General features: G+C 43.0%; 3 gene segments (V, D, J or C); all 3 read right to left on the reverse strand.

The window, feature by feature from the left end:
- Positions 1 to 1,370: 1,370 nt before the first annotated feature.
- LOC108585190 lies at positions 1,371 to 3,924 on the reverse strand. The segment is given in 2 exon segments: positions 1,371 to 2,505; positions 3,167 to 3,924. Coding segments are annotated over 2 exon segments (432 nt in total).
- Positions 3,925 to 6,844: 2,920 nt separating this feature from the next.
- LOC110742720 lies at positions 6,845 to 9,294 on the reverse strand. The segment is given in 3 exon segments: positions 6,845 to 7,237; positions 7,326 to 7,408; positions 8,775 to 9,294. Coding segments are annotated over 3 exon segments (528 nt in total).
- A 1,674-nt stretch (positions 9,295 to 10,968) lies between these two features.
- Positions 10,969 to 18,247, reverse strand: LOC108585188. The segment is given in 3 exon segments: positions 10,969 to 14,835; positions 14,962 to 15,195; positions 15,299 to 18,247. Coding segments are annotated over 3 exon segments (679 nt in total).
- Between the last annotated feature and the right edge of the window lie 7,112 nt (positions 18,248 to 25,359).

Consider the following 25,359-nt stretch of genomic DNA (forward strand, 5'->3'; position numbering starts at 1 on the left):
GGATAATATTTAAGGTGAGTATGATCCTTCTGACCTCTCATCCCAAAATGAATCTAAGGTCATACCTGACTGGTCAGGGGCTGCTTAGTTTCCTATGTAAATTAGTCCGTGCTGCAGGGTCTGTCAGTGCCACAGAGGAACAGTGGTGCACTATAGTTTAAAATGACTCACAGCCTAGAGCTTCTGCTTGCCCCATCTCTGTTCCCAGTGATTGCAGCATCTGTATATTTCATGCAAGGAAGGATAATTTGAAAATAATGGACTGGTTCACTGTTTCCTTTAGCTACATTCCAAATAGTTGTCTTGTTTCAGACTGGCATGCTCATAGGAGACACAGACCCACAGAGCAAGGGAATTTGGAGATTGGATAGAAATAGGATCACTTGAGATTCCCTTAGACTATGGCTTCTAGGAGCAGAAACAGAGGGAAGGTGGATTCTGAGCCTTTTTGGCCCCTTAAGACATGCCCTAATAGGAACATCATTGTATCAGAAAACATTCCAGTGATGTCCTGGTAAATTGGATGTCTGTGAGGGTGGAGCCATGCCTAGTAGCATTTGCCAGTTTCTATGGTATCAACACACCCACCATGGCGGATTTCAAGCTGTCAACATGGCTTCATTGAATGAGGATTTGGGAAGGGTTTGCCTCTTTGGTTCTTCCGAATCGTGCTAACTGGCTGCAGCACATTCCCAGACTCAGGAGCATAGCTTTCAATCTTGTTCAATGCTTCACACTCAACACCCTTAAAACGAGTTACCAGCAACTATAGCACAGCCTGTTGTTTTCATGATAGCATAAGAGCGTGTGTCCCTAGTTCTTAGAGCGGACAAAGGGGTGTTTGTGCAGAGAAAGGATTGCCAAGTCCTCTGAAGCTGCTGAGATCACAGAACACAGCTGGTTTGAAAGCTTCTAGACTTTGATTCAAAACAATTTTATGGATATTCTGCTTTTGTTTGACTCAAAAATTCAACTCTGTTAGCATTTTCCCAGAATGTAGTCCACTGTTACTAACTCCAGTCACTTTGTTGTGTAAAAGATCTTTTAAACTTCTTCCTCCTATCTGAGTGAAATTTTGTATCCTTTGACCAACATCTCCCCAGCACCCCATCTCCACCCCAGCCTCTGGTAATTACTGCTCTAGTCTTTTGATCAGGCTTAATTTCCCTGAGGTCTTTAACTCAAGAAGATGGGAATATTTTCTTTGTAAGAATGCTTATGTTACTTTTAGTTTTCTTTATTTTTCACATATATTATTTGTTATGAATATAAATAAGTATATTGTAACAAAATCTTCCACCTCTCTGTGGGTGAAGCTACAGTTCACATTCCGTTAGAGCAGGGCCTTTATTTCTTTTTTTTTTTTTTTGGTTATTAATAAAATATTCCCTTTCTGCCCTTGTATGTTCACCCTCAGTGTAGGTGGGAAACCCTGCCTGCCTTTTTTACATCTTCTTTCAGCAACAGTGTTTACAGCTGTGGTCTGAGTTCTGTTCAAGCGTAAGAATCAGAGCTGGTCCACTATTGGGAGCGTGGGTCTCACGGGTCATGGAGATGAAGGTGGGAAAAGATGGATACAAGGTCTTAGGAAGTCTTTGAAATAGCATAATAAGGTCAGGGAATTTCCATCTGTGCCCAGGGCTTCCACAGAAGGTGTGATTTGATGATGGCAAAATTATAATGGGTTCAGAACAATCCCTGCCAAGAACCATCATTTGCAAGAGAAAGAAATTTGGTGTCTGCGGCACCAAAATATCCGATAAGTGAATTTGGGGAACTATAATTTTCCAAGGAGCTATGCAGGACCATGTCCTGGCTGGGTCTGGAATATTCTATCTTAGCCTTGGTGTACAGGGCTGTCTCTGAGGACTCCCAGAAATCCATGATACATAATCATGTCAGCTTTGGTCATAGCTTGAAATTTCGAATATATGAACTGTAGCTTCACCCAAAGACAGGCGAAGGATTTTTATTGCAATATAATTATTTATATTTGCAGCAAACCCTATATTGCAAGATGTAAAATAACAAACAAAACAAAAGTAGTATAAGCATCATTATAGAGAAAATTCCCCCATCGTCTTGAGTTAAAGACCTCAGGGAAATTACTTCAAATCCAAAGACTAGAGCAGTAGTTAGCAAAGGCTGGAGTAGAGATAGACTGTTGGGAAGATGTTGGTCAACAGATACAAAATTTCACTCAGATAAGACGAAGATATTACAAAGATCTATTATACAACAAATGACTAGAGTTAGTAGCAGTGGATTGTATTCTGGGAAAATGCTAACAGAGTACATTTCAAGTATTCTCACCACTGGAAAGGATAAAGATTGAGGTACTGCATATGTTAATTAGCTAGATTTAGTCATTGCACTATGGACATACATTTTTAAATGGCAGGTTGCATGGTATACATATATACAACTCTTATCTGTCAGCATTCAGGTTCTAGAAACGCCATTTCCTAGGGAGCCAAGCTGACACTGGAGCAGTAGTGCACGCAGCTTCAGTCTCCCAGGACAGGAGCAGTGGTAATGGAAAACAAAATAAAGAACACGCATTGCTTACACTAGGCAGAAGAAACGAAGTCTTGTTGTTATCATGGCTGTATTCATCAAGTAATTGTCACAAAAGCCACAAAGATGTTCAAGTCAAACATGAAGAATGGTGTGCCCCTGTATGCAGAAAACTTCCAATGTGACAGGGATAGAAGAGGCTTCAGAAGAAAGAATGAATGTGCTTGTGGATGAAGCATCAGACCTTGCAGATGCCAGATTCCCCAACACATGCAAGGGAAGAGGCCTGTTCCCCGCCCATGCCCGAAGCTTCCGTATGTGGGCAGCAACCTCCCAGCCCCGAAGAAAACTGCGTGTCCCAGCCCTGAAGGCCGAGGCTAAGACACCCAGTACTTGCCTTAGAGCAGTGAGTTGGCTCTGAGGACTCCTGGAACCTGGTGGGCCACGATTGCTTCCACCACCCACATTTACAGTTACTGTGTCTCAGGGGTGAATCTGTGGACAGCTGAGGTACAAATCTATTTCTTTCTCCTGGAGAAGGAGGAGCAAACAGAGGAGCAAAGCCTCTGTTAAGGGTTTGCAGGAGCTGCAAGGAGAGAGAAGGATGAGGTTTGTGAGCAAGAAGGAAGTGACTCTGCCACGCTATGGCTGAGCTGCTGGTACAGAGATACATGGCCGAGTCCCCCTGCTGTGTGCGCTTGATCTTCAGAATGCAGACAGATCCCTCAGGCCTCTCTGCAGAGAACCAATCACGGGGAAGCCCCAGTTTGTCTGCTGCATCCTTGTCTTGGAAGTAAATTGGAAACTCCAGGCCCTGCCCCAGGCTCTGTCGTTATCAATAAAGGACATTATGACCTGAAATTGGATCATATCTGAGAGCTACATCCTTTCTCTTCTTTGCTACCTTGTGTCTCAGGGACTGGGAGACTCCAGCACCTGTGTGATCTGTGGAGACAGAAATTGGGAACTGAATAAGAAAAACAACTATAGTCATCTCTCTCTCGCCCATCTCACACATACACACACACGCACGCGCGCACACACACACACACACACACAATGAGACTGCTTGGCGTCTGAGGAATCACCTGCCCCCAGGAGACACAGGCTGCCCAGCAGAGGAGCCTGGTGCCCATGGCAGAGTCAGGGCAGGGTGGGAGCTTTGCAAGATCAGAGTCACCATAAGCAGGAGCAGAGAAAGAGGGACATTCCTGTCCTTACACGGAAGTACCCACCGTGACATCACTTCCTCTCTCAATCCACGCAATGACAGGAACAAAGGATTTACATTAGAACACACTTAAATGACTTCTTTAAATATTTGTGAGTTCCTTGCTTTTTGCTTGTTTGTTTTTTGAGACAGAGCCTTGCTCTGTTGCCCAGAATGGAGTGCAGTAGTGTGATCTCCGCTAACTGCAAATTCTGCCTCCTGGGTTCAAGTGATTCTCCTGCTTCAGCCTCCTGAGTAGCTGGTATTACAGACTCGCACCACCATACCAGGCTAATTTTTGTATTTTTAGTAGAGACGGGGTTTCACCATATTGCCCAGGCTGTTCTCAAACTCCTGACCTCAAGTGATCCACCCACCTTGGTCTCCCAAAGTACTGGGATTACAGGTGTGAGCCACCACGCCCAGCCTATAAATTCCTTTCTAGGCCGGGTGCGGTGGCTCACGCCTTTAAGCCCAACACTTTGGGAGGCCGAGACGGGCGGATCATGAGATCAGGAGATGGAGACCATCCTAGCTAACATGGTGAAACCCCGTCTCTTCTAAAAATACAAAAAAATTAGCCGGGCGTTGTGGCGGGCGCCTCTAGTCTCAGCTACTGGGGAGGCTGAGGCAGGAGAACGGCTGGAACCTGGGAGGCGGAGCTTGCAGTGAGCTGACATTGTGCCACTGCACTCCAGCCTCAGCGACAGAGCGACACTCCGTCTCAAAAAAAAAAAAAAAAAAAAAAAAATTCCTTTTTAACAACATCAATGCATGTATCATCGCTTTGGGATCCCATGCTGTCTGGACCCGGAGGCCTCACACTGTATCTCTGAGTTCACCTCCTCATCCCACAGCCGCTCCTCTGTCTGCTGGGCATGTTCTCTAGGATGTGTCAACAGCTCCACCAACACAAGGCACCAAACGGTGAGCTCATTGTCTTTCCTGCAAGTCAGGGTCCCCTGTACCATCCCCATTCATGCGCCAGCCTCCTCCATTCCCCCAGTCACACGTGCCCAACGGGACTGTCCCATCACATGGGTTCCCTCATGAGAGGCACCTCATCCCTCTCTTCTGGGACTACCTCCCATCTTTGTTAACTATAATTCAGAAAGGATACCTTGGTGACAAACTCACAGTGTTTTTTCTTTCTCTACCTATAAATATATTTACCTCAATCTCAGTATTTAATGAACGAGAATTATAATTCTGACTTGATACTTATTTTTAATCTCCTTTCTTGACTTTCACTGTGCCTTTCAGTCTGGGAGATAGCTATCTTTTGGGCTACTTTTAAAATCTTCTCTTTGTCATTTGTGTTCCACAATTTCACTATAACATATGTATTCATCTGGCTGGGCGCAGTGGCTCAAGCCTGTAATCCCAGCACTTTGGGAGGCCGAGACGGGCGGATCACGAGGTCGGGAGATCGAGACCATCCTGGCTAACACGGTGAAACCCCGTCTCTACTAAAAAAATACAAAAAACTAGCCGGGCGAGGTGGTGGGGCCTGTAGTCCCAGCTACTCCAGAGGCTGAGGCAGGAGAATGGCTAAGACCCGGGAGGCGGGAGCTTGCAGTGAGCTGAGATCCGCCACGCACTCCAGCCTGGGCCACAGAGCTAGACTCCGCTTTCCAAGAAAAAAAAAAAAAAAAAAAAAAAAAAAAAAAAAAAAAAAAAACACATATGTATTCATCTACTACATATTCATTTAACTTGTTGAAACAGAGGATTTAGGTCCTGAAACACATCTTGAAAATTCTCAGTTAATGTCTCATAATTATCACCTATCATTCTCTCCACTTTCTCTTTGTGACACTTCAATGATGTGTAAGAAAAATGGGAAGTTCCAACAAAATATTATATATATCCTAATATACTAGAACCCACAAGATTTTTATTCCTTATCCCTTACCTTTTCTTGTTTCCTATTTAATTTTCTGTGCTGCATTCTAGGTAACTTCTTCAGATCTGTCTTTGACCTCAGTAACAATCTCTTTTGAAGCATGTCATCTTTTCTTCATTTCCACTTTGTTTTCAATGATAATCTTAATCATTACTGTATTCTCTTTGATTATTTTTAACGTTTCCTTGATGATTTGTGACAGTCTCCTTTTTCTTGTTCACATATCAATTTGCTCCTGTATTCCTTTAAATATGGCTCTTTAACTTTTATAACTTTTAATGGCAAAATTCCTTGTGTTCATACATTTCAACTGCGTATTGTTTCTACTCATTTTTCTTCATTGGTTCTGGTTTTGTCTTAATAGTGGGAGTATATTTACCTGACATTAATCTGTGGGATTTCAGAGAGGCCTGCATTGAGAGTGCAGAACGTCCAGTCCATAGCTTTTCCAGCTGTCTCCAGTCTCATCCCAAATGCAGGGGGCCAAGAATTGTCTGCTGCACTCTGAGTTGCCAAATACTCTTCTGGCTTTGGTTCCTGGGGTCAGAACGTACTCTCAGGACAGCCACAGTGTTCCCTCCAGAACACAGTTCTTACATTTGTTATTTTTCATGATACCGTCTCCATAAATTAGCACTTATAAGGCCGTGTAGTCATGACTTCCCCTACCTGTTCTTCCAAGAAAAAATTATATAAATACATTTTCAATAAAAAAATACTAAGTCTAAAGATATTCCCTCTTCTTTCCTTTTTGGTTCTTAACCCAAAACTTAAAAAAAAACCTTAGCTATTAGACTTATATAATGTAGACTTTACCCTCATTGAATTTGAAGAGCATGTGATATTTTAAATTGGAAATTCCTAGACGAACTGACAAACTGGCTTACACAATGAATGGTCCAAGGCTTGTTCAACAAGCAAGTGCCCTTTGATAAGCTCATAGCAGAGCATCTCAGGCACAGTTAACTCTAGATCTCTGCCAGGGTACAGCGGACCTGGAGTGTTCCTGTTATTGGTTCATCCACCTGCTCGTCACTCAATCAGCCTGTCATTCATTAACATGAGAGTGTAGGCTGGGGGAAACCCTAGAGAGAGGAAGCAACACGGTCCCCAGGGTGAGACGAGAGTCTAGATGGATCTGAAATACAAATCCTGTTTCATTCTGGGGGCCTCAGACCCATGATGATGGAGTTTCAAGGTCCCTGGTGCAGAGAACTGTGCTCAGGGCATCACTGAGTTTGGGGTGAGAGAGGAGGGCAGAGCCTCCCTGCCTTTATGTACAGAGAGGAGATGGCCGTGCAGCACTGTGGCTTCACTGCTGGCACAGAAGTACACAGATGTCTGGGAGGGAGCAGCCGACTCCAGCTTGAGCAGGAAATCCGTTTTGTTTAATCTGGAGACACTGTAGCCATCGGGGACTTCTCCTGGGTCAGTGGTATCCTCAGTAGCTGAGTAATGAATCAGCCTCAGCCCCATGCCTGGGTCTTGTCGATACCAGTACATGGAGTTATGGTTCATATCCTGGGCACACTGCAGTGTCATGCTCTGTCCTGTCTTCAGGACTTGGAATTTTGGGGTCTGAGTGACACCAGCATTCACTGGACCTGCAGAGAAGGACAAAGCTGATGCTGCAGCCCCAAAGGGAAGGCACTGGGCCTTGAATTCCAGACAGGGGCCCTGCCTAGGACCCACCTGCCCACAGGAGAGAAAAGGCCGCACAGCACAGGAGGCCGATGCTCATGGCAGGTGCTGCAGGACTGAGGGATCTTCTGGGTCTGTGCATTGATGAAAGGGGAACAGGACTGTCAAGGGAGTCATTCTGAGATGTCACTCTCCCTCCCTGGGCCCCAGAGCCTTCTTGTCAGGAGAGGCCACACCTCTTCCCTAGATGGTCAAATTCACAATAAATGCACCAGTGAACAGTTTGGATGGGAAGAATGCCTTTGTCTGAATTGACACAACCTTGCAAGCTTTTCTTAGCCTTTTTGTAAGCAGTTTGTAATTCAATGTAAATTTTATCCCTGTGATGATATAATTCCTCATTCATACACTGGTGTTAGTTACCTAAATATTTCTCTAATTTAGACACTTACGGACACTCCTCATGTCTTCCTGGTGCTTTTGACTCCTGTGTCCCAAATACTCCTTCAAGTATCCTATTCTAATTTGCTTAGCTGACCTTAATCCTGTTTACAATCTTTGGCTATATTGGTTTTCTCTGTTACCAAGTTTCCAAATCCCAGGGGCAGGCTCATCAACTTTGGAGGAGTCGTTTTGTTCTGTTTCTTGTCAATTCACTGACCGATGGGACTCCTGACAAGCCGAACTGAGCAGCCTCAGCTCCTCCCAGGGCTGTTGTTTTCTGTGCCTGGGGTGAGACCCCAGCAGGCAGAACCACCTCACGCTTCTGACTGCCCTCACTGTGTGGACGAAGGTGGCTGCCCAGCACTGCCCATGATCTGTGGGCACAAGCGTGTCTTGATGTGTGAGGTACGTGGGGAGAGGAGAGAGGAGGCAGGCTTATCTTGTTTCTTATCCTGATAAGAAAAAGTGCTCTCATTTTATTTGAAGTGTCATATTTCATAGGGAATATTCCCTTGGTCAGGATTCTCACCACTAATTCAGTAACAATTATAAAAAAAAAAAAACAAACAAAAGGCCGGGCACGGTGACTCATGCCTGTAATCTCAACACATTGGGAGGCTGAGCTGTGCGGATCATGAGATCAGGAGTTCAAGACCAGTCTAACAAACATGGTGAAACCCCGTCTCTACTAAAAATACAAAATAATAATAATAATAATAATAATAATAATAAATTAGCCCAGCATGGTGGTGCACACCTGTAATCCCAGCTACTCAGGAGGCTGAGGCAAGAGAATCACATGAACCCAGGAGACGAGGTTGCAGCAAGCCAAGATTGCACCACTGCACTCCAGCCTGGGCAACAGAGCAAGACTCTGTCTCAAAAAAAAAAGCTCGAAAACTGTATCTTAGTACACAGAGCTCCACACTTACAAAGACCCCTGTTGCTGTAACATTGTCATGATCTTCAACTTCCTTACAATATGTGAGCAAAGGAGCTGCCAGTAAGTCTCACTGACTGTCCTGAGTACATGGTTTGGTTTCATATTCTGCTCACCTCCTCTCATGCTGGTTTCCTTTTGGCACAAGCACATGACTGGAGTCTGAGTCACTCAGCATCCATGGGGTTTAGGAGAGAAGGACACAGAAATTGAAGTCAGAGCAAAGGACCACCTGGTGCTGAAAGTCACAGCCCGGATGTAACAAGTTCATGAGGGGGTGCCCTGTCTGTGCCCAGGCTAGACCAGGAGACAGAGAAACACACAATCTAGGAACCTGCTTCCCAGGGCAGAAAAGGGCATTTCCTAGCTCAAGGCTTAGGACTCATGAACTGGACACTTAGAGTCAATACAAAGGGAACCTTTCTCCCAATGTGACGTCATATCTCAGCAAGGTCACTATTACCGTGTTTTGTTTGGCCCCAGGGCACTCAGTGTGTGGACACAAAGCTCAGCTGCGTATGTGTCTGATGAAACTCAAAATATTTCCCTTAAAGATGATTAATTTTTGCCAAAATATCATTATAAAATAATCTGAGTAAATGAGCAGATAAGAAAAGAGATGAATGAAAATGAATAAATAAACTTTGTAAAATCAGCCTGTACCAGCTTGGAAGACCTTTTGAGGTTGTTTTATCACAACATCCATGTCCAGATAGAATTGTCCCTAATGTAGATCTGGTAGCTCACTTGGCTTCACTTTTAAAACCATACAACTTTTCAGGAGCTCCTCATTCTGTTAATTATTTAGTTACATATAACCCATCTGTTTATTTAAAATTTGTAATGTTTATATAACTTATATATCAATAATATTGAGTTTTAAATGCCTGAAGTGGGATATATGCTACATTCTCTAGTTAATACTTTCAAAGTAATCATCACGCATATATATTGCCATTTCTGTGACTTCCTGAGTCCTCACCCTAAGATTTCCAGGCAAAATGTGTCTTTATCTGCCTTTGGGCATTGGCACAGTGGAAAAGGCTGCCTGAGATTAGCAAAGGAAATAAAAATAGCTAGATTTCTACTATATGCTAAATATTTTATGGTATTGGCTGGGTGCGGTGGCTCACACCTGTAATCCCAGCACATTGGGAGGCCGAGGTGGGTGGATCACGAGGCCAGGAGATTGAGACCATCCTGGCTAACACTGTGAAATCTCGTCTCTACTAAAAATACAAAAAATTAGCCAGGCATGGTGGTGTACGCCTGTAATCCCAGCTACTCAGGAGGCTGAGGCAGGAGAATCACTTGAACCTGGGAGGTGGAGGTTGCAGTGTGCCGAGATCACACCACTGCACTCTAGCTTGGGTGACAAAGTGAGACTGTGTATCAAAAAAAAAAAGGAAAAGAAAAAGAAAAAAGAAATTCTAATTTTGTATAGTAAAATAACAATAAATAATGAAATTATTATTTTTTTGAAGTCTTCTCTGTGAAACAGAATTGAACTTCGAATGAACGTGCATTCATATACTCAGTGCTTGCTGTTCTGCAAACGACCCTGCCGCTCATGTGACAGATGGTTTCACAGGAACAATAAGATACTATATATTTAATATTCAGACCTTAAATGTGATGTATGTGTACAGAGGAATATCATTAAGCATTAAAAAGAAGAAAATCTGGCCATACCTGACAATGTGGCTAAACCTGGAGGACATTATACTGAATTGAAAAAGTCAGGCACAGAAAGACAAATACTACAGGATTGTGCTTATATGAGGCAACCTAAAAGTCAAACTCATGTAAGTGAAGATGAAAAATGATAATTTCCAAAGGCTGGGCAGTGGGACAAATGGGCAGCTGCCGTCAGTGGCTATAAAATTTCAGTAAAGAAGGATGAGGAAGTTTTAGAGATCTACTGTCCAACTTTGTGTCTGCCGATTACGATACTATATTGTACATTTAAAAATGTGTTTAGGGCCGGGCGAGGTGGCTCACGCCTGTAATCCCAGCACTTTGGGAGGCCGAGGAGGATGGATCACAAGGTCAGGAGATCAAGACCATCCTGGCTAACACGGTGAAACCCTGTCTCTACTAAAAATACAAAAAATTAGCCGGGTGCGGTGGCGGGCACCTGTAATCCCAGCTACATGGGAGGCTGAGGCAGGAGAATGGTGTGAACCCGGGAGGCGGAGCTTGCAGTGAGCTGAGATCGCGCCACTGCACTCCAGCCTGGGCGACAGAGCGAGACTCCGTCTCAAAAAAAAAAAAAAAAAAATTCAGTTTAAAAGATAGCCTTCAGTTATTAAACTAAAAAAGCTGGCAGAAAAAGGTGTAGGTGGCTAAGGAGAGAAAGAGAAGAAAAAAAGGAAAGCTGTATAATTCAGAAACTGAACAAACTACTTTGAATAAGTTAAAAAAAATTAATGCAAACCTTAATACTCTAAAAGGTAAGAAACATATTTATCATTCTTTAAAGCTTTTCTTTTTTATTTTCATTTGTTCTTTTTTCATTTTGCATTTTTTGTCATAAAATATCTATACAAAGAAAGGACCTCCAAACATATATCAAATAAAATAAATAAAATAATAATGAATGAATAACAATTTTTCTTGTTACTTTTCCTCAAGGTAGATTGTATCAGTTACAGGAAGTCTACAGTGCGGAAAATTTCATCCTTCTGTTTTGCTTCAATGAAAGGTGAATGGATACGCTTGGCCTGGAAGTCACGTGTTCCTTGGACTTGTCAGGGAAGAGGTTATAATGGTCACATACGAGGCACGACCTTGCCCTCCTGCTAACGCGACCTGGAAAGGGGAAGCCAGATGAAGGGACAGATACATAGAGTCGGGGGAGAGGGCTGGTGCAGAGTTGTAGGAGGAAAACACCTCAGCCAATTACTTAATATGAGACCCAGGACGGCTGCTTTCCTTCCGATGTATAAACAGGTGAAATGATACCTACCTTACATGATTTCAGTGAGCATTTAACCAGATCACATATAGAAGCAACAGGAAGTGTCTGGGGGAAAAGCCTGTCAGTTCATCAGGACCTGAGCCCCTCTGGCTGGCAGCACCCTCCTCAGGTCACTCCCTGAGTGGGGGTAGAAAAGTGTCACCCAATTCCTTGCCTTGGCCTTTTCCAGGTACTGTCTCTGCAGGCCAGTCTTGCCTTGTTCACCCATTGAAAGACCCAGGCTCAGCAGCTCCATGCAGCATTCCTGTCCCGCATAGACCCTCAACTAAAGGGGAGGTGGTTGGGCACAGCCACCACATGCCCACATCACACTTCATTTTCCTCTGCCCACCCTGTCCCTGCCCTGACACTGATTCGCAGACCTTGCCACCCCAGCCCCTACACCCTCTACTGCCCATGCAGAGGCAGAGACACTCCTTGCTTGGTGAAATCCCGGCCCTACCTTTCCCTGGGCAGTCCCAGGCCAGAACCTACTCTAATATCCACCTAATCTCCTGATGCCAGCAGGCAGCCAGGCATTCCCTTCCACCCTCCCTTTCCTGGCCACCCTCACACCCCTCCCCAGGGTTCCCTGCAGCATTGTGGGGCCACAGCGCCCCCAAGTGGCCAACGTTCCACAGCCCCATGGATTCACACCTGACCTGATGAGCACAGGATTGTCCAAGTTAAGAACAGGGATGCCCCCACTCCAACCCCTGCAGACCCCATTATCTCACACACACCCTGTCTATTGCTTTCCCGGAAGGGCTGATTTAGGATGGAACTTCAAATTCACCCTTGGTCAGTGGAGACAAAAGGACACATCTTGATTGCACAATAAATTACTGTTACAGTATAGCAATGAGCATCCTAAGATGGAAGAGAGGAGCCAGAATTATACAGGTCACAGGATGAAACAGTGTGACAATATCAAGCCAATCTGGGCTGAAAATACTACATTGCAGAGCTCCCTTTGATTAGTCAGACCCACATCTTTTCACACATTGTATTTAGTTTATTCACAAATTTTAGTTAGCACATTTTATAAAGAGGATTTTTTGATTTTACAAATTTGTTTCTGAATTTATAAAATCTTGAAATAAACTATCTTATCAGCTATAACTTAGGCAGATTCAGTTAGGTCTGCTATTTCCTATCCTTACCTAGAAGTGCTTAGGAGCTCTGCCAGTGACCCAGCACCTCATAAAATGCCACCAGGGGAGAAACTATTTCTATGTGAGTGAATAGCCACAAGAAAACACACACACACATTCACACTCACACACACACACACTCACAAACACATAATATCTTTTCATTGTCAAGAATGATAAGATTCCATTACTGAGCAAAACTAGTTTTTTCTTTTTCAATGTTTTAGGTTGATTTAGGTTGATTTTATCAAGGGTAATGAACAAGCACCTTTAACTATATTCCACCCTCACCAAATCTCTAAAAATGTGATTGTGAAAAGTGTGGTTACGGTGAGGAAGTTTTTTGCAGGATTATGAGTCTTTATGAATATTACTGTACCATAATTTTCTTTCTCTAGCAATTCTTCAATCAGCACAAATAACATCATTCTCTTCACTCCAAAAGAACATTTGCAAATTCCAGCATTAGATACCCTTTGGATACTTAACAGCACTGGTCATCAATCCTGACTGTGAAGACACAATTTCTAGGAATATTACAGAAGTTATACGAAATGCTAAGACTATTCATAATCATTCTCCATGATATTTCAAGTGGAGTCCCTTAATCACTCCAGGATCCTGTATAAGAGGGCAATAACTTATTAGTTTTACAAACGTCAAAGAGTATCAATTACATGCTTGGCTTTTCCTATGAAAATAAAGGGAAGAGAGTGATACAGTGCAGTCCCAGGGAATGTCACAGTAAGAAGTGAAGAGGAAGGCAGGTGTGAGCCTGTCCTTGACAGACGATCGGTATGTGGCCCTGTCTTAGGAGAACAAAGGTCCTCCCAGGCCATGGAAATAGTGAGGACAAACGCAGAGGATGTAAAGACTGCTGAGTTTTAGAAAATGTTTAGAGCCTTTGGTCATAGAAGGTAATTGGATCCGGGAGGTGAGTGTCAGAAAGGAATCCCAGGGTCACAGAATTTATTTGGGGGGAAACTGGAAAGTATTTGCCCCTTTAGGAACAAGGGTGACTTTACCTTCCTCTGTGTTTTGGGGGAAGTACTTGACTGTGGCCTGAGCAGTCAAGATTAGGGCCGGAAGAAGGAAGACAGCAGAAGCAACTCTAGGGCTCTCCCAGTGGCCAAGCAGCTCTTTGGTGATGTGTCCGACTGGGACCAGCTACCAGGTGATTTTAGTTGCTATAAGACCTTTCCTTAATTTTTCTAGGTATTGAAAACTTTGGGAGGGGGAAAAAGAGAGTTCATGGTGCACAGAACACCACTTTTCATCACCTTCTGCTCTATCTCTATTTTCAATCATCTTTCGTTTTCTCTATCCTTGACTTTCCCAAAATCTCAATTTCTTCTCCCCAAGTTGTATAAAGAAAACCCTGTTATTCTCCCTTCTACACTACGCTGTTATCAACAATCTTGACCACAAAATTAAATCCCTTGTCTTGAAAAAGAGCGCGCCAGCTGTTAAATTGCAAACATTTCCTCTATCCCTGTAGCTTACAGTGTCTGCAAAGAAGGTAATATTGCAGTCAACCTGCGGAAGCAGCACCCGTCCTCTGAGTAGGCTCTCTTGGCCTTGTTTTCTTCAGCCCTTGTTTCCTCCAACCCCGAATTGCAGAAAGCCCCAGGCTGTGGGTCCTAACATTCTAAATTGCCTTTCTTTCTCCCTGCAGTCCCCAGGTTCTCACAGATATGTCAGGGCTGAGGTTGCTCCACACTGGGCCCGGGAGGTTTGTGCACAGAATGTGGTTGGCTTTGTAGGGCTGTGCCAAGCTGCTGGCACAAAGATAAAGGGCCGAGTCCCCCAGCTCCAAGGTGCTCACATTCATCTCAGAGCGAGAGTTAGAGAACTGTCGCCCTGAGAATCGACTAGGAAAGTTTCCTTTTTGTCTCTGTGTCTCACTGAAGTATTCGAAGAGGAACTGAAGGCCCTGTCCTGGGGTCTGTTGGTACCAGGACACACTCCTATGCCCAGAGATAGGGGAGCAGCTCAATGTCACTTGCTGTCCTCTCATTTTGATCAGAGATCTTGGAGTTTGAGTGACTCCAGCCTCTACTGGGCCTGTGGGAAAAACAGATGGAGGATGAGCACAGGAGACAGTGTGGTGGTACCTCCCCAAGGTAAAGTGGAGAACACAGGGGTGGGGCAGGCTCAGAATGGGGTGCTATTCTGTCTGCAGGGACTCACCTGCTCCCAGGAGACAAAGCAGTGCCCAGCAGAGCAGCATGGAGCCCGTGGCACCAAGGGGCAGGCAGCACTGTGCCTGTGCTCAGGGCTTGGTCCTCCTGGGGAAGGGCTGAGTTCTCAGCCTCGCTTTTCCTGGTGGGAGGGGCATCCTGTGATGTCACTGTCCTATGTCCTCCCCTTGCAGGCTTTCTGAGGTCCACTGCTCTCTGTTCTGCACAGCAGAATCCACTGGGCCTGTGAGGGAGGGAGACAAAGGCTGGGGCAAGAACACAGGTGCCTTGAGGGTGCCTTGGATGAGGCATGCTTCAGAGACATCCCACGTGTGCCAAGGACTCACCGGGTCCCAGGAGACAAAGGCCTTCCCATCAGAGGCACCTGGAGCCCATGGCCGGGTGGGACAGAGCTGGTCAGGTGTCACCCTGCAAGGGATACTGGTCCTCTGAGAGCTGGGGTTTTGAGCACCGCATCTCTGATCGGATGTTAGGCTGTGATGTCACTGCTCTGATGTCATCTCTGCAGGTTCTCATGCACTCTGCCTTCCTTGTTATGCCCCTGGCTTACCCGATCGAAGACCTCTGCTTTGTGCTGTAAATACTCTCACATACCATGTGGGGCTGGACTGGGCTGCTCTGAGCTGGAATGAGGTTAGGCTGCATGTCCCTCCCCACCCCAAGTTCCTTTGCTTTTCCCTCCAGGCTGTTGTTCCTCTGTCTGTGCCTGCCGGGAACATGCAGGTTGTCCCATCCCAGCATGGGACAGCCCATTTTCATTCTCCCTTGCAAGCTCACGGAGACTTCCTAACCCACGCATAGCTGAAGTGCATGGCTCCCTGAAGAGAGGCACACCTGCAATTTTACGTATCTGCCATCACATTTTTAGTGAGCACAAACATCAAGCAAGGCTGCTCCTTAACCCTCCGTGTCCCAGGCTCCTGGCTCTGTGCACACCCCAGAGACATTTGGAGCTCAGTGGTTCCACAGCACCCCCTTGTGGCCCACTGCGCAGTAACCAAGATTTTGCCATTGTTAACCGACTGAATATGTATGTCCCTCCAAAATACAACCCCCAGGGAGACAATATTTGACGATAGGGTCTTTATAGAGAAAACTATGTTTACATGAGCTTATAAAAGTGGAGCTCTGCTCCAGTATGATTAATGCCCTCTGGGATGAGGCACTCGATGCCTGGCTTGTTCTCTCTCCACCATGTGAGGATTCAACTGCAAGAGGGTGCTCTGCAAGCCAGGAGGAGGGCCCTCACCAGAGCCCCGCATGCTGGCATCCCCTTTTCATACTCTGGAGATGTGAGAAAAAAAAAGATTTGTGTTTAACCCGTGCAGTCTGTGCTATTTGCTGTGGCTGTCTGAGCTGATGGATACAGCCTTTCTAACACGGTGCATGGGACATGTTTAAATTAGGAACGATTTCACCATCTTGACTATTACACTGTTTCTCTAGGGGAACTAAGAGAAGCCCTCACATTTTAAAATTTATGTCCTTCAAGATCACTTGTTGCATTGTAAAAAGGGGAAAAAGTGATAGAGAAGACATTTTACCTTTGAGAAAATTCTGATGAAGGAGATGATGCAAACCTGGCCTAGCTCATGTAGGTGTGCTACGGGAAGAACTGTGCCAGAAATCACACCGAGTCATCCTGTCCCCCTCGCTGCAGGCAGACTCTCAGGGATTTGTGGGTGATTGATTATTAAAGTTCTTTTTTCTGTGATGACTCCAGCCAACTTCCTCGAAGCAGACCTTTCAGACCACTCTGTGCTATGTGCCAACTAATCAGCTTATCCAAAAATAAAGAAAACAATACCCACTGTTGCCATGCTGCTTGGGAATTTGTTTCTTTCCCATCCATACTCTCTCTCTTAGAAATCCTCTTTTTGCTGATTTCACTGACAATATCCTCTTGCCCATTTTCCCATATATGAGTAAAGATATGTGCAGAAAATGATTAAATTTCTAAGATTCTATTTGTGGTTCTATACTTAGTAAGCTAAGGAGGAGAGGCCAGACTGGATTTAAAAAAGAAACATGAGACTTGGGAAAACAGAATCTGAGAAAGATTCCATTATAGAACCACTATCCTTCACTTGCTACTTCTGATTTAGTTTATTTCCAATCCAAATTTCTTTAAATATCGACATTTGACATTTCCGTCATCGAATTTTAATAATAGTTACATATATAGAGCAAGTCTAGATATTGTCATTATGAAGTATTTCTTGATATTTAAGTCCAAAGGCAAACGACCCCATGAGAAATCAATGAGAAGAGGTTCCAATCCAGGTGCATCTGATTAGCAGTCACTAGCCAATGTGCCAGTGAGATGTGATCAATAACCAGTACCTCTTCCAAGATGCCATCACAAAAATACCCTACTGTGGGAGTATTCATGGATATAAACCTGTTAAAATTATCTCAAGTTCAGATGGCAGTGTTCTACAACTTAGTACTTTTTATGGGTTTTCTGCATACCTAACTCTCCAAAACCTTTCATAATAGAAGCTGATTTTCTGATGTGGTTTCTGATCCTAGGGAAGGTAAAGCTACTACACAAAATCATAAACATATAAACTATCAGTAGAAGTCACGTTAAGAAAAACTATGTATTTTTTGCTTTAAAAGGAATGCCTAAAATTTTTCTGATTCAACTAAATAAAATTGCTAGAATACTGGTCAATTCTTTACTAGAAAAAGAAACAAAACAGATATCTAGATTGCTTCTGAGATGCCTCATATCCCATGATGAATAGCCATTATATTCAGAGAAGAGAAGGCTTAGATAATATTATAAAAATGTGTGAAATACCAGAGCACTCGATCTGACTCCCCATAAAATTGCAGACTTGTAGCATCTCCTGGCTCCTTCCCCAGGGAAACCTGATCAGACAAGATATAACTAAGAAACCAGAAACAAACTAAAAACCACGAGAATCTTCTGGGAAGATTGAAGCTATTTGGGGCCAGAGTATGAAGAGATGAGTGGTGAGCCCAAGACTGCAGTGAGAAAACAAACCGTGGACATTGGCTAAGCTCTGCCCTGTCTGACTTCCTCCTTGCGTGGAGACAATCTGATCTACATTTAAATTTTAGAAATCAATAGCAGAAGCCAGGCATGGTGGCTCATACCTGTATCCCCAGCACTTTGGGAGGTAAACGCAGGAGGATCACCAGAGCTCTAGAGTTTGAGAGAAACCTGGCAATGTAGCAAGACCTCATCTCTACCAAAAATGTAAACAAAAAAGTTAGCGAGTGGTGGTGGTGTGTGCCTGTAGTCATAGCTACTTGGGAGGCTGAGGTGGGAGGATTGCTTGAATCTCAGAGGTCGAGGCTGCAGTGAGCCACGATTGCACCACTGTACTCCAGCTTGGGTGACAGAAAGAGACCCTGTTTTTAAAAAAGACAAGGCTCTGCTACCTCAATTCTTACAGAGATAGAAACTTTAGAGGAAAAAATAAACATGTAACCCCAGAAAATATAACTTGATTAACAGCAGCTGGCCAGTTACAATTAAGTGAGGACAAATAAGTAAAAGAGAAACACAAAAATGTCAGATGTTAACCAAATAAACTACAATTAAAGTTAAAATATAAATGGAAAGGACAATAAGAAAGAGGGAAGTCTGAGAAGCATGGTGACTGCAGGTCTCAGGAAAAGCTTCCCAGAGAAAAATAGGGAGCTAAGTAGAGATCTCGGCTACCTTATACCAAGCAAAGGGGCTAAATGATTACCTGGCACACAGTTGTGTTAATGATTTGAGACAGTGTATGGAGTAATTACAGATGAGAGAATCTAAATGAAAGCACAATATTAGGAAGCTGCATCTTCCATTGGAACGCGTACTGAGTTTTCCGTTTTACTTCAATTTATAGCATTTCGGCCCAAATGCCTCCATTTTCACCTCCATGGCCTTGCTCATGTAGCGCCTCTATAACCACAATTGGGCATTATCATAGAACCCCACTTCTGCCTCTGGCTGAAATCTAGTGTTGCTGACTTGGTGAAGACATTGCCCACTTTTCCCACCCTCTAAGGCAGGAGGAAACCCTTTCTTTACAGAAACTCCAAAGCCATTAGCATGTACTTCTTTCTAGAGGTGATTAAATTTCTCTTTATGAGAACTCTTGTTTGTTCCTTCCAGCCTCAGAATTCTGTGAGAGCACAATCATATAAAGGGACATGTAGACAGCACTAGCCCTGTGCAATATACACATAAAACAAGATTTACTGGGGAAAACTCACAAGCAAGAAGCAGGAACACTGACTCAATTATTCACCCCGTCCTTAGTCCATGCAGAGATGTGCTTGGATAGGCATAGCTCCATACATTGTGGAAAGTCTGCCAAAAGAAGGATCCATCGCCATTCTGCCATATGTATTACGGAGAGAGTGGGAGGTGTGCATTTAAGGTCTACTCATGGTAGAATACATAGCAGGGGTAGCTTCTGGGCTGGCAAAATGGTCTCGTGTGATTGGAGATCAGAGGTATATCCAAGCCAGTGTTTCGAGGACTAGCTAGAACCCTTTGCATATCTCAATCTGACTGAATTAATTACCTGCCTAATACTGATAAGGGTGAAGGTAGAGAGAAAACAAAAGGAGAAAGAAGGGTACTCTCATTTCATAGGGATTGTGTTCAGGTACCATCAAGAAAGTGGAAAGGAAAATTTTCAGACCAAGGAAAAAGTTTCACAATACATGTATTGGACTAGAATACTGTATCCAGATTATATAAAGGATTCCTATAAATCAATATAAAAGGTATATAATTTAACTTTTAAAACTAGGCAAAAGCGTTAATAGGTATATGAAAAAGACATATCTGCAAATGGTAATAAAACATTAAAATGTACTCAACATCATTAATCCTTAGAGAAATGCAAATTAGAACTCCAATGAAAGATTAGTATTATGCCAATAAATTCAACAGCAGACAAAATAAACAAATTCCCCAAGAAACACAATTACTCACTCAAAAAGCAGTAGATAACTTGAATGTCCCTAGGGATATTAAAAAATACACATAGATGAAGTTTTAAAAATTGAACTCATAATAATTAAAAGCTTTTCCAGAAAGAAAACTCCAGACCCAGCTTACTTTATTGATGAAATTGACCAAGTTTATCAATTTACAAATTGTGAGGAATAAATAGTACTAATATTAACATAGAAGCAAAAATGCTTAACAAAAATAAAGCAAATTTAACTCACAATGTATAAAAAGATTAATATCTAATCAGTAAGTGAGATTTGCCCCAGGAATGCATAATTGGTTCTATATTTAAAAAGCAATTAATGTAAGTCACCATATTTAAAAATTATTTAATTCGACGCGAAAATTTTTAACAAAATATTGGCAAACTGTATCCAGCAGCACATCAAAAAGTTTATCTACCACAATCAAGTAGGCTTCATTCCTGGGATGCAACGTTGGTTCAACATACACAAATCAACAAATGTGATTCATCACATAAACAGAACTACAAACAAACCCAGATGATCATCTCAATAAATACAGAAAAGGCTTTTGATAAAATTAAACATGACTTCATGTTAAAACCCCTTCAACAAACTAGGCATTGAAAGTACATATTTCAAAATATTAAGAACTATCTATGACATAGCACAACTAATAACACACTGAAGCAGCAAAAACTGGAAGCATTCCTGTGAACAAGACAAGGATGCTCATTCTCACCATTCCCAATCGACACAGCAGTGGCAGACATAGCAAGAGCAATCACACAAGAGAAAGAATAGAAGACATTCGGCCAGGCGCGGTGGCTCAAGCCTGTAATCCCAGCACTTTAGGAGGCTGAGACGGGTGGATCACGAGGTCAGGAGATCAAGACCATCCTGGCTAACACGGTGAAATCCCGTCTCTATTAAAAAATACCAAAAAAAACAAAAAAAAAAACACTAGCCGGGAGTGGTGGCGGGCGCCTGTAGTCCCAGCTACTCGGGAGGCTGAGGCAGGAGAATGGCAGTAAACCCAGGAGGCAGAGCTTGCAGTGAGCCAAGCTCCGGCCACTGCACCCCAGCCTGGGCGACAGAGCAAGACTGCATCTCAAAAAAGAAAAATGAGCAAAGGACATGAATAGACACTTTTCAAAAGAAGAAATGCATGAAGCCTACAAGCCTATGAAAAAAATGTTCAATATAACTAATTAGTAGGAAAAATGCAAATGAAAACCACCATGAGATACCATCTTACACCAGTTAGAATAACTGTTATTAAAAAGTCAAAATAGATGCTGGCAAGATTGCAGAGAAAATGGAAAGCTTATACATTGTTGGTGGGAATGTAAATTAGTTCAACCGCTGTAGAAAGTAGTCTGGAGATTTTTCAAACAACAACAACAACAAAAAACCCTACCATTCGGCCCAGCAATCCAATTAATATACCAAAAGAAATAGAGCACTCTACCATAAAGATAACATGCACACGATATTCAATGTAGCACTATTCACAATGGCAAAGACATAGAATCAACCTCAATGCCCATCAATGTGGACTGGATAAAGAAAATGTGCTACATATACACCATGAAATACTATGCATCCATAAAAAGAACAAGAACATATTCATTTCAGCAACATAGAGAGAGTTGGAGGACATTGTCCTAAGTTAACTAATCCAGGAACAGAAATCCAGATACCACACATGTTCTCACTTATAAGCGGTAGCTAAACATTGAGCACACATAGACACAAACAAAGGAGCAGTAGACACTGGGGCTTACAGAAAGGTGGGGGGTGAGAGGAAGGTAGGGATTAACAAACTACCAATTGGGTATTAAACAGATTACTTGGGTGACAAAATTATCTGGATACCAAATACCCACGACATGCAATTTACCCATGTAACAAACCTGCACATGTAGCCCTTAAAACTAAAATAGAACTTGGAAAGAAAAATTTTTTTATAATCATCTTAATAGATATAGAAAAATTATTTCCCAAAAATTCAATGTTCTGATTAAAAACTCTTAGCAAACTAGGAACAACAACAACAAAAAAAGTCCTCTACCTTATAAAAGGCATTCATGGAACATCTATAGCTAATATCATACTTAATGGTCAAAAACTGAAAAAATGACTGAATTTTTTTCCCAAAGATTAGGAAGAAGAACAGGATGCCCATCCTCATCCCTTCTTTTCAACATGGCCATGGAGCTCCTAGCAAAGCACAGAGGGTAGGGGATGATGTTAAACAGTCTTTATTCACAGAGGACCGAAGCACCTATGTGGAAAACCCTAAACAGTGTACAAAATCCTACCAGAAATAATAAATGAGTCTAGCAAAATTTTAGGATACATTTTAAATATACCAAATTAAACTGTATTTCTATGTAAATGTGAAAGCAAGAAAAATTTGGAATTAAGGAGTGCCATTAAAAATATTATCATTTGAAAAGTGTTCATGTCCTTTGCCCATCTTTAAATGGGGTTACTTGTTTTCTGCTTGTTGATTTGTCTAAATTCATTATAGCTTCTGTATATTGGGAACAGAAAACCAAATACATGCATACTCTCACTTACAAGTTGGAGCTAAACATTGAGCACACGTGGACATAAACATGCAAAGAATAGACACTGCGGATTACTAGAGGGAGGAGTGGAGACGGGGGCATGGGTTGAAAAACTACCTATTGGGTACTATGTTCACTACCTGGGTGCAATATACCCAAGTAACAAACCTGCATATGTACCCCCGTATCTAAAATAAAGGTTGAAATTTAAAAAATATATAGCATCAAAAATACTAACTACTTAGGGACATTTTAATAAAATTTGCCCTGGGTTTCAGGGGACATTGAAAGAAAGTGGAACACTTCCTCTTAAGAAGTGATAAAATACTGCACATTTTGGTCATGGTGGTGTTACCGGAGTGACTGCATTTGATAAAATGCATGTAACTGAACACTTAATACTACATAGTTCACTGAGAGTAACAAAAATATATCCCATTCTCCAGAGTTAACAATCATTAATATTTCTGCATTTATTCTTTCAACTAGCACTTTTCTAAAATGACTTATGTACATGTGATTAGACGTTCACAGAGCTCACTACACAGTTGTTACAAACGAAGGCCACGTATTCACGGGTATCCGAATGGTACTAATTCTAGGCCTGAACATACCAGCATCCCTGGAAGTCCAGCCTCACCCAGGGCTTGATTTCTTTATATTCCTAAGGAGCCCCAGAGTTGTTTACTGTTCACAAAATACGTGGCCCCTTCGGCTGAGCTCTGTAAGGGTTGCCTCATGGGTGCTGCTGGCCAGGGTTTCCCAGAGGTCTTGCCTTTCTTCCCACCTGCCTGAAACACTGGCCTTGCCTGCTGCTGCCAGGGGCAGGGACTGGGGAGGGAAAGGGTCTTTTGCTGCAAATAAAGTCCCCAGTACTCAGGTGTCTGCATTGCTAAGCTTGAGAGCCAGATTCTGCCTGTGTGCTCAGACTTTTGTGGTTCTTTAAGGACTGTGCTCCTGAATCAGGACAGATCTGTCAGGGAAACTCCACAGCTAAACTCCCTTCCCATTTTCCCCATGACCTCCCCATCGCATCAGGGTGGCTGGGTCCGGAGGCTTTAAAGTATCAACTCATCTACCGCTACTGTAAGGGAAAATGCAAAATAAATAAAAGAGGCTTAATTTTTCCTGTGAAAAGTAATGCAAGAAACTCCTCCTTACCCCTTTTCTAAGAGCATTTAGTTTCAAAGTCTTGAAATTCTAAATTCTTCCTTTGTCTCTTTGAAATGTGTGTAAATCCTATTAAAATCTTTATAAACCTCTTGCCAGTTTTATGACCCAGGAATGTCTTTCCCAAGGCATTCCTTTCCTAGGCTTTCCTGGGAACCATATTTTGAGATGTAATCATCAAGGAAGATAGAGTCCCTGTCTCCCAGTTTTTGTGGGAGGGTAGGAGCCCAATTTAGGATCCTAACTTAACTTAGGCAAAAGGCTAATTTTGACAACTAACTTAAAAGGTTGCTTCCCCCCAAGTTGCGAAGCTACCTCATTTCATAAAACTGTGAGAAGAATATCTTCTCTTTTGATAAAGCACAGATGACCGTATATCTTGGGATAGGGAGCCTTTTGTCTCTATCATAAATGAATGAATGAATTAGTGAATGAAAAAAGACGTAAACAGAACAGCCAGGACCCACTCTTCTCTTTAAAGGCTAATGTAGAGCTCTGGAGGCATCAGGCTCTGAGCCTGATGATTTAACACACTGGGAATAAAGAGACCGTAGGGGGAGAATAATCCTTCAAATGTCAGTCTGGAGAGGAAATCCAGGGAGGAGTTGAGACCTGAAACCGACAAGGAGACTTCCAGCCCAGGGAAGGAGAGTGGATGAGTCAGGAAGCTTCTAGACCATAATCCACGGGCTCTAGAGCAAGGGGAGCAGACAGAGGCACGTTTGCTGCCTGCAGGGTTCAGAGAAGGTGTCTGTGCACATTTGGAGCTTTGATCAGAGCTAGAATTCACAGTCTAACTTTCAGTGTAAAAACGAGAAATTAGAGAATAGACAAACTGGAATATAGAACAATAGAAGTGGTGAAAATTGATACATATTTCTCAAACACGTTTCCCAAAGAGTAAGTCTACTACTGTCCTCTCTAGCGGACTTCTGGACTGGGACCCTTGCCTGGAAGTTCGTTCTCTGATTTCCCAATGCTCAGTGCTGCTTGACTCTGCATGACAACAACCTATGATGGAAGGCAACCCTTGGTCCCAAAGAAGAGTCATGAAAACCACTGGACATGAAGTGTCAGGAGAACATAGCTCCTCACAGGATGGTGTCTGAACCAGTGCAGGGTGTAACTCTGTGGTGACACAGGTGATTATTTAGAGGGTTCTTCTAAAATTTTAAGCTAAACAATCCTTACAGCATGCTTGCTTTATTTCAGAATTATTATTATTATTATTATTATTATTATTAGATGGTATCTCACTCTGTCACCCAGGCTGGAGTACAGTGGTGCAGTCTCGGCTCACAGCAACCTCCACCTCCCAAGTTCAAGCGATTCTCCCGCCTCCTAAGTAGCTGGGACTACAGGCATATGCCACCATGCCCAGCTAATTTTTGTATTTTTAGTAGAGACAGGGTTTCACCATATTGGCCAGGCTGGTCTCAAACTCTTGACCTCATGATCTGCCCGTCTCGGCCTCCCAAAGTACTGGGATTATAGGCCAGGCCTGAGCCTCCATGCCCAGCCTATTTCATGATTTTAAAAAAGCATTTTTTAAAAGTAGATCTGAATATGTTTATCTTTTTTTCAAAGCAGTTGACAGGGCAGTCACACTCAGGCAAAAGAAAACCCACACTCTAAATATGTGCACAGGATGTAAAGTTGCCACATGGATGAATTAGCAGGTGCTGTGA

This window comes from Papio anubis, chromosome 4 (genome assembly GCF_008728515.1).
Source record: "Papio anubis isolate 15944 chromosome 4, Panubis1.0, whole genome shotgun sequence".
In the NCBI taxonomy this organism is placed as follows: domain Eukaryota; kingdom Metazoa; phylum Chordata; class Mammalia; order Primates; family Cercopithecidae; genus Papio; species Papio anubis.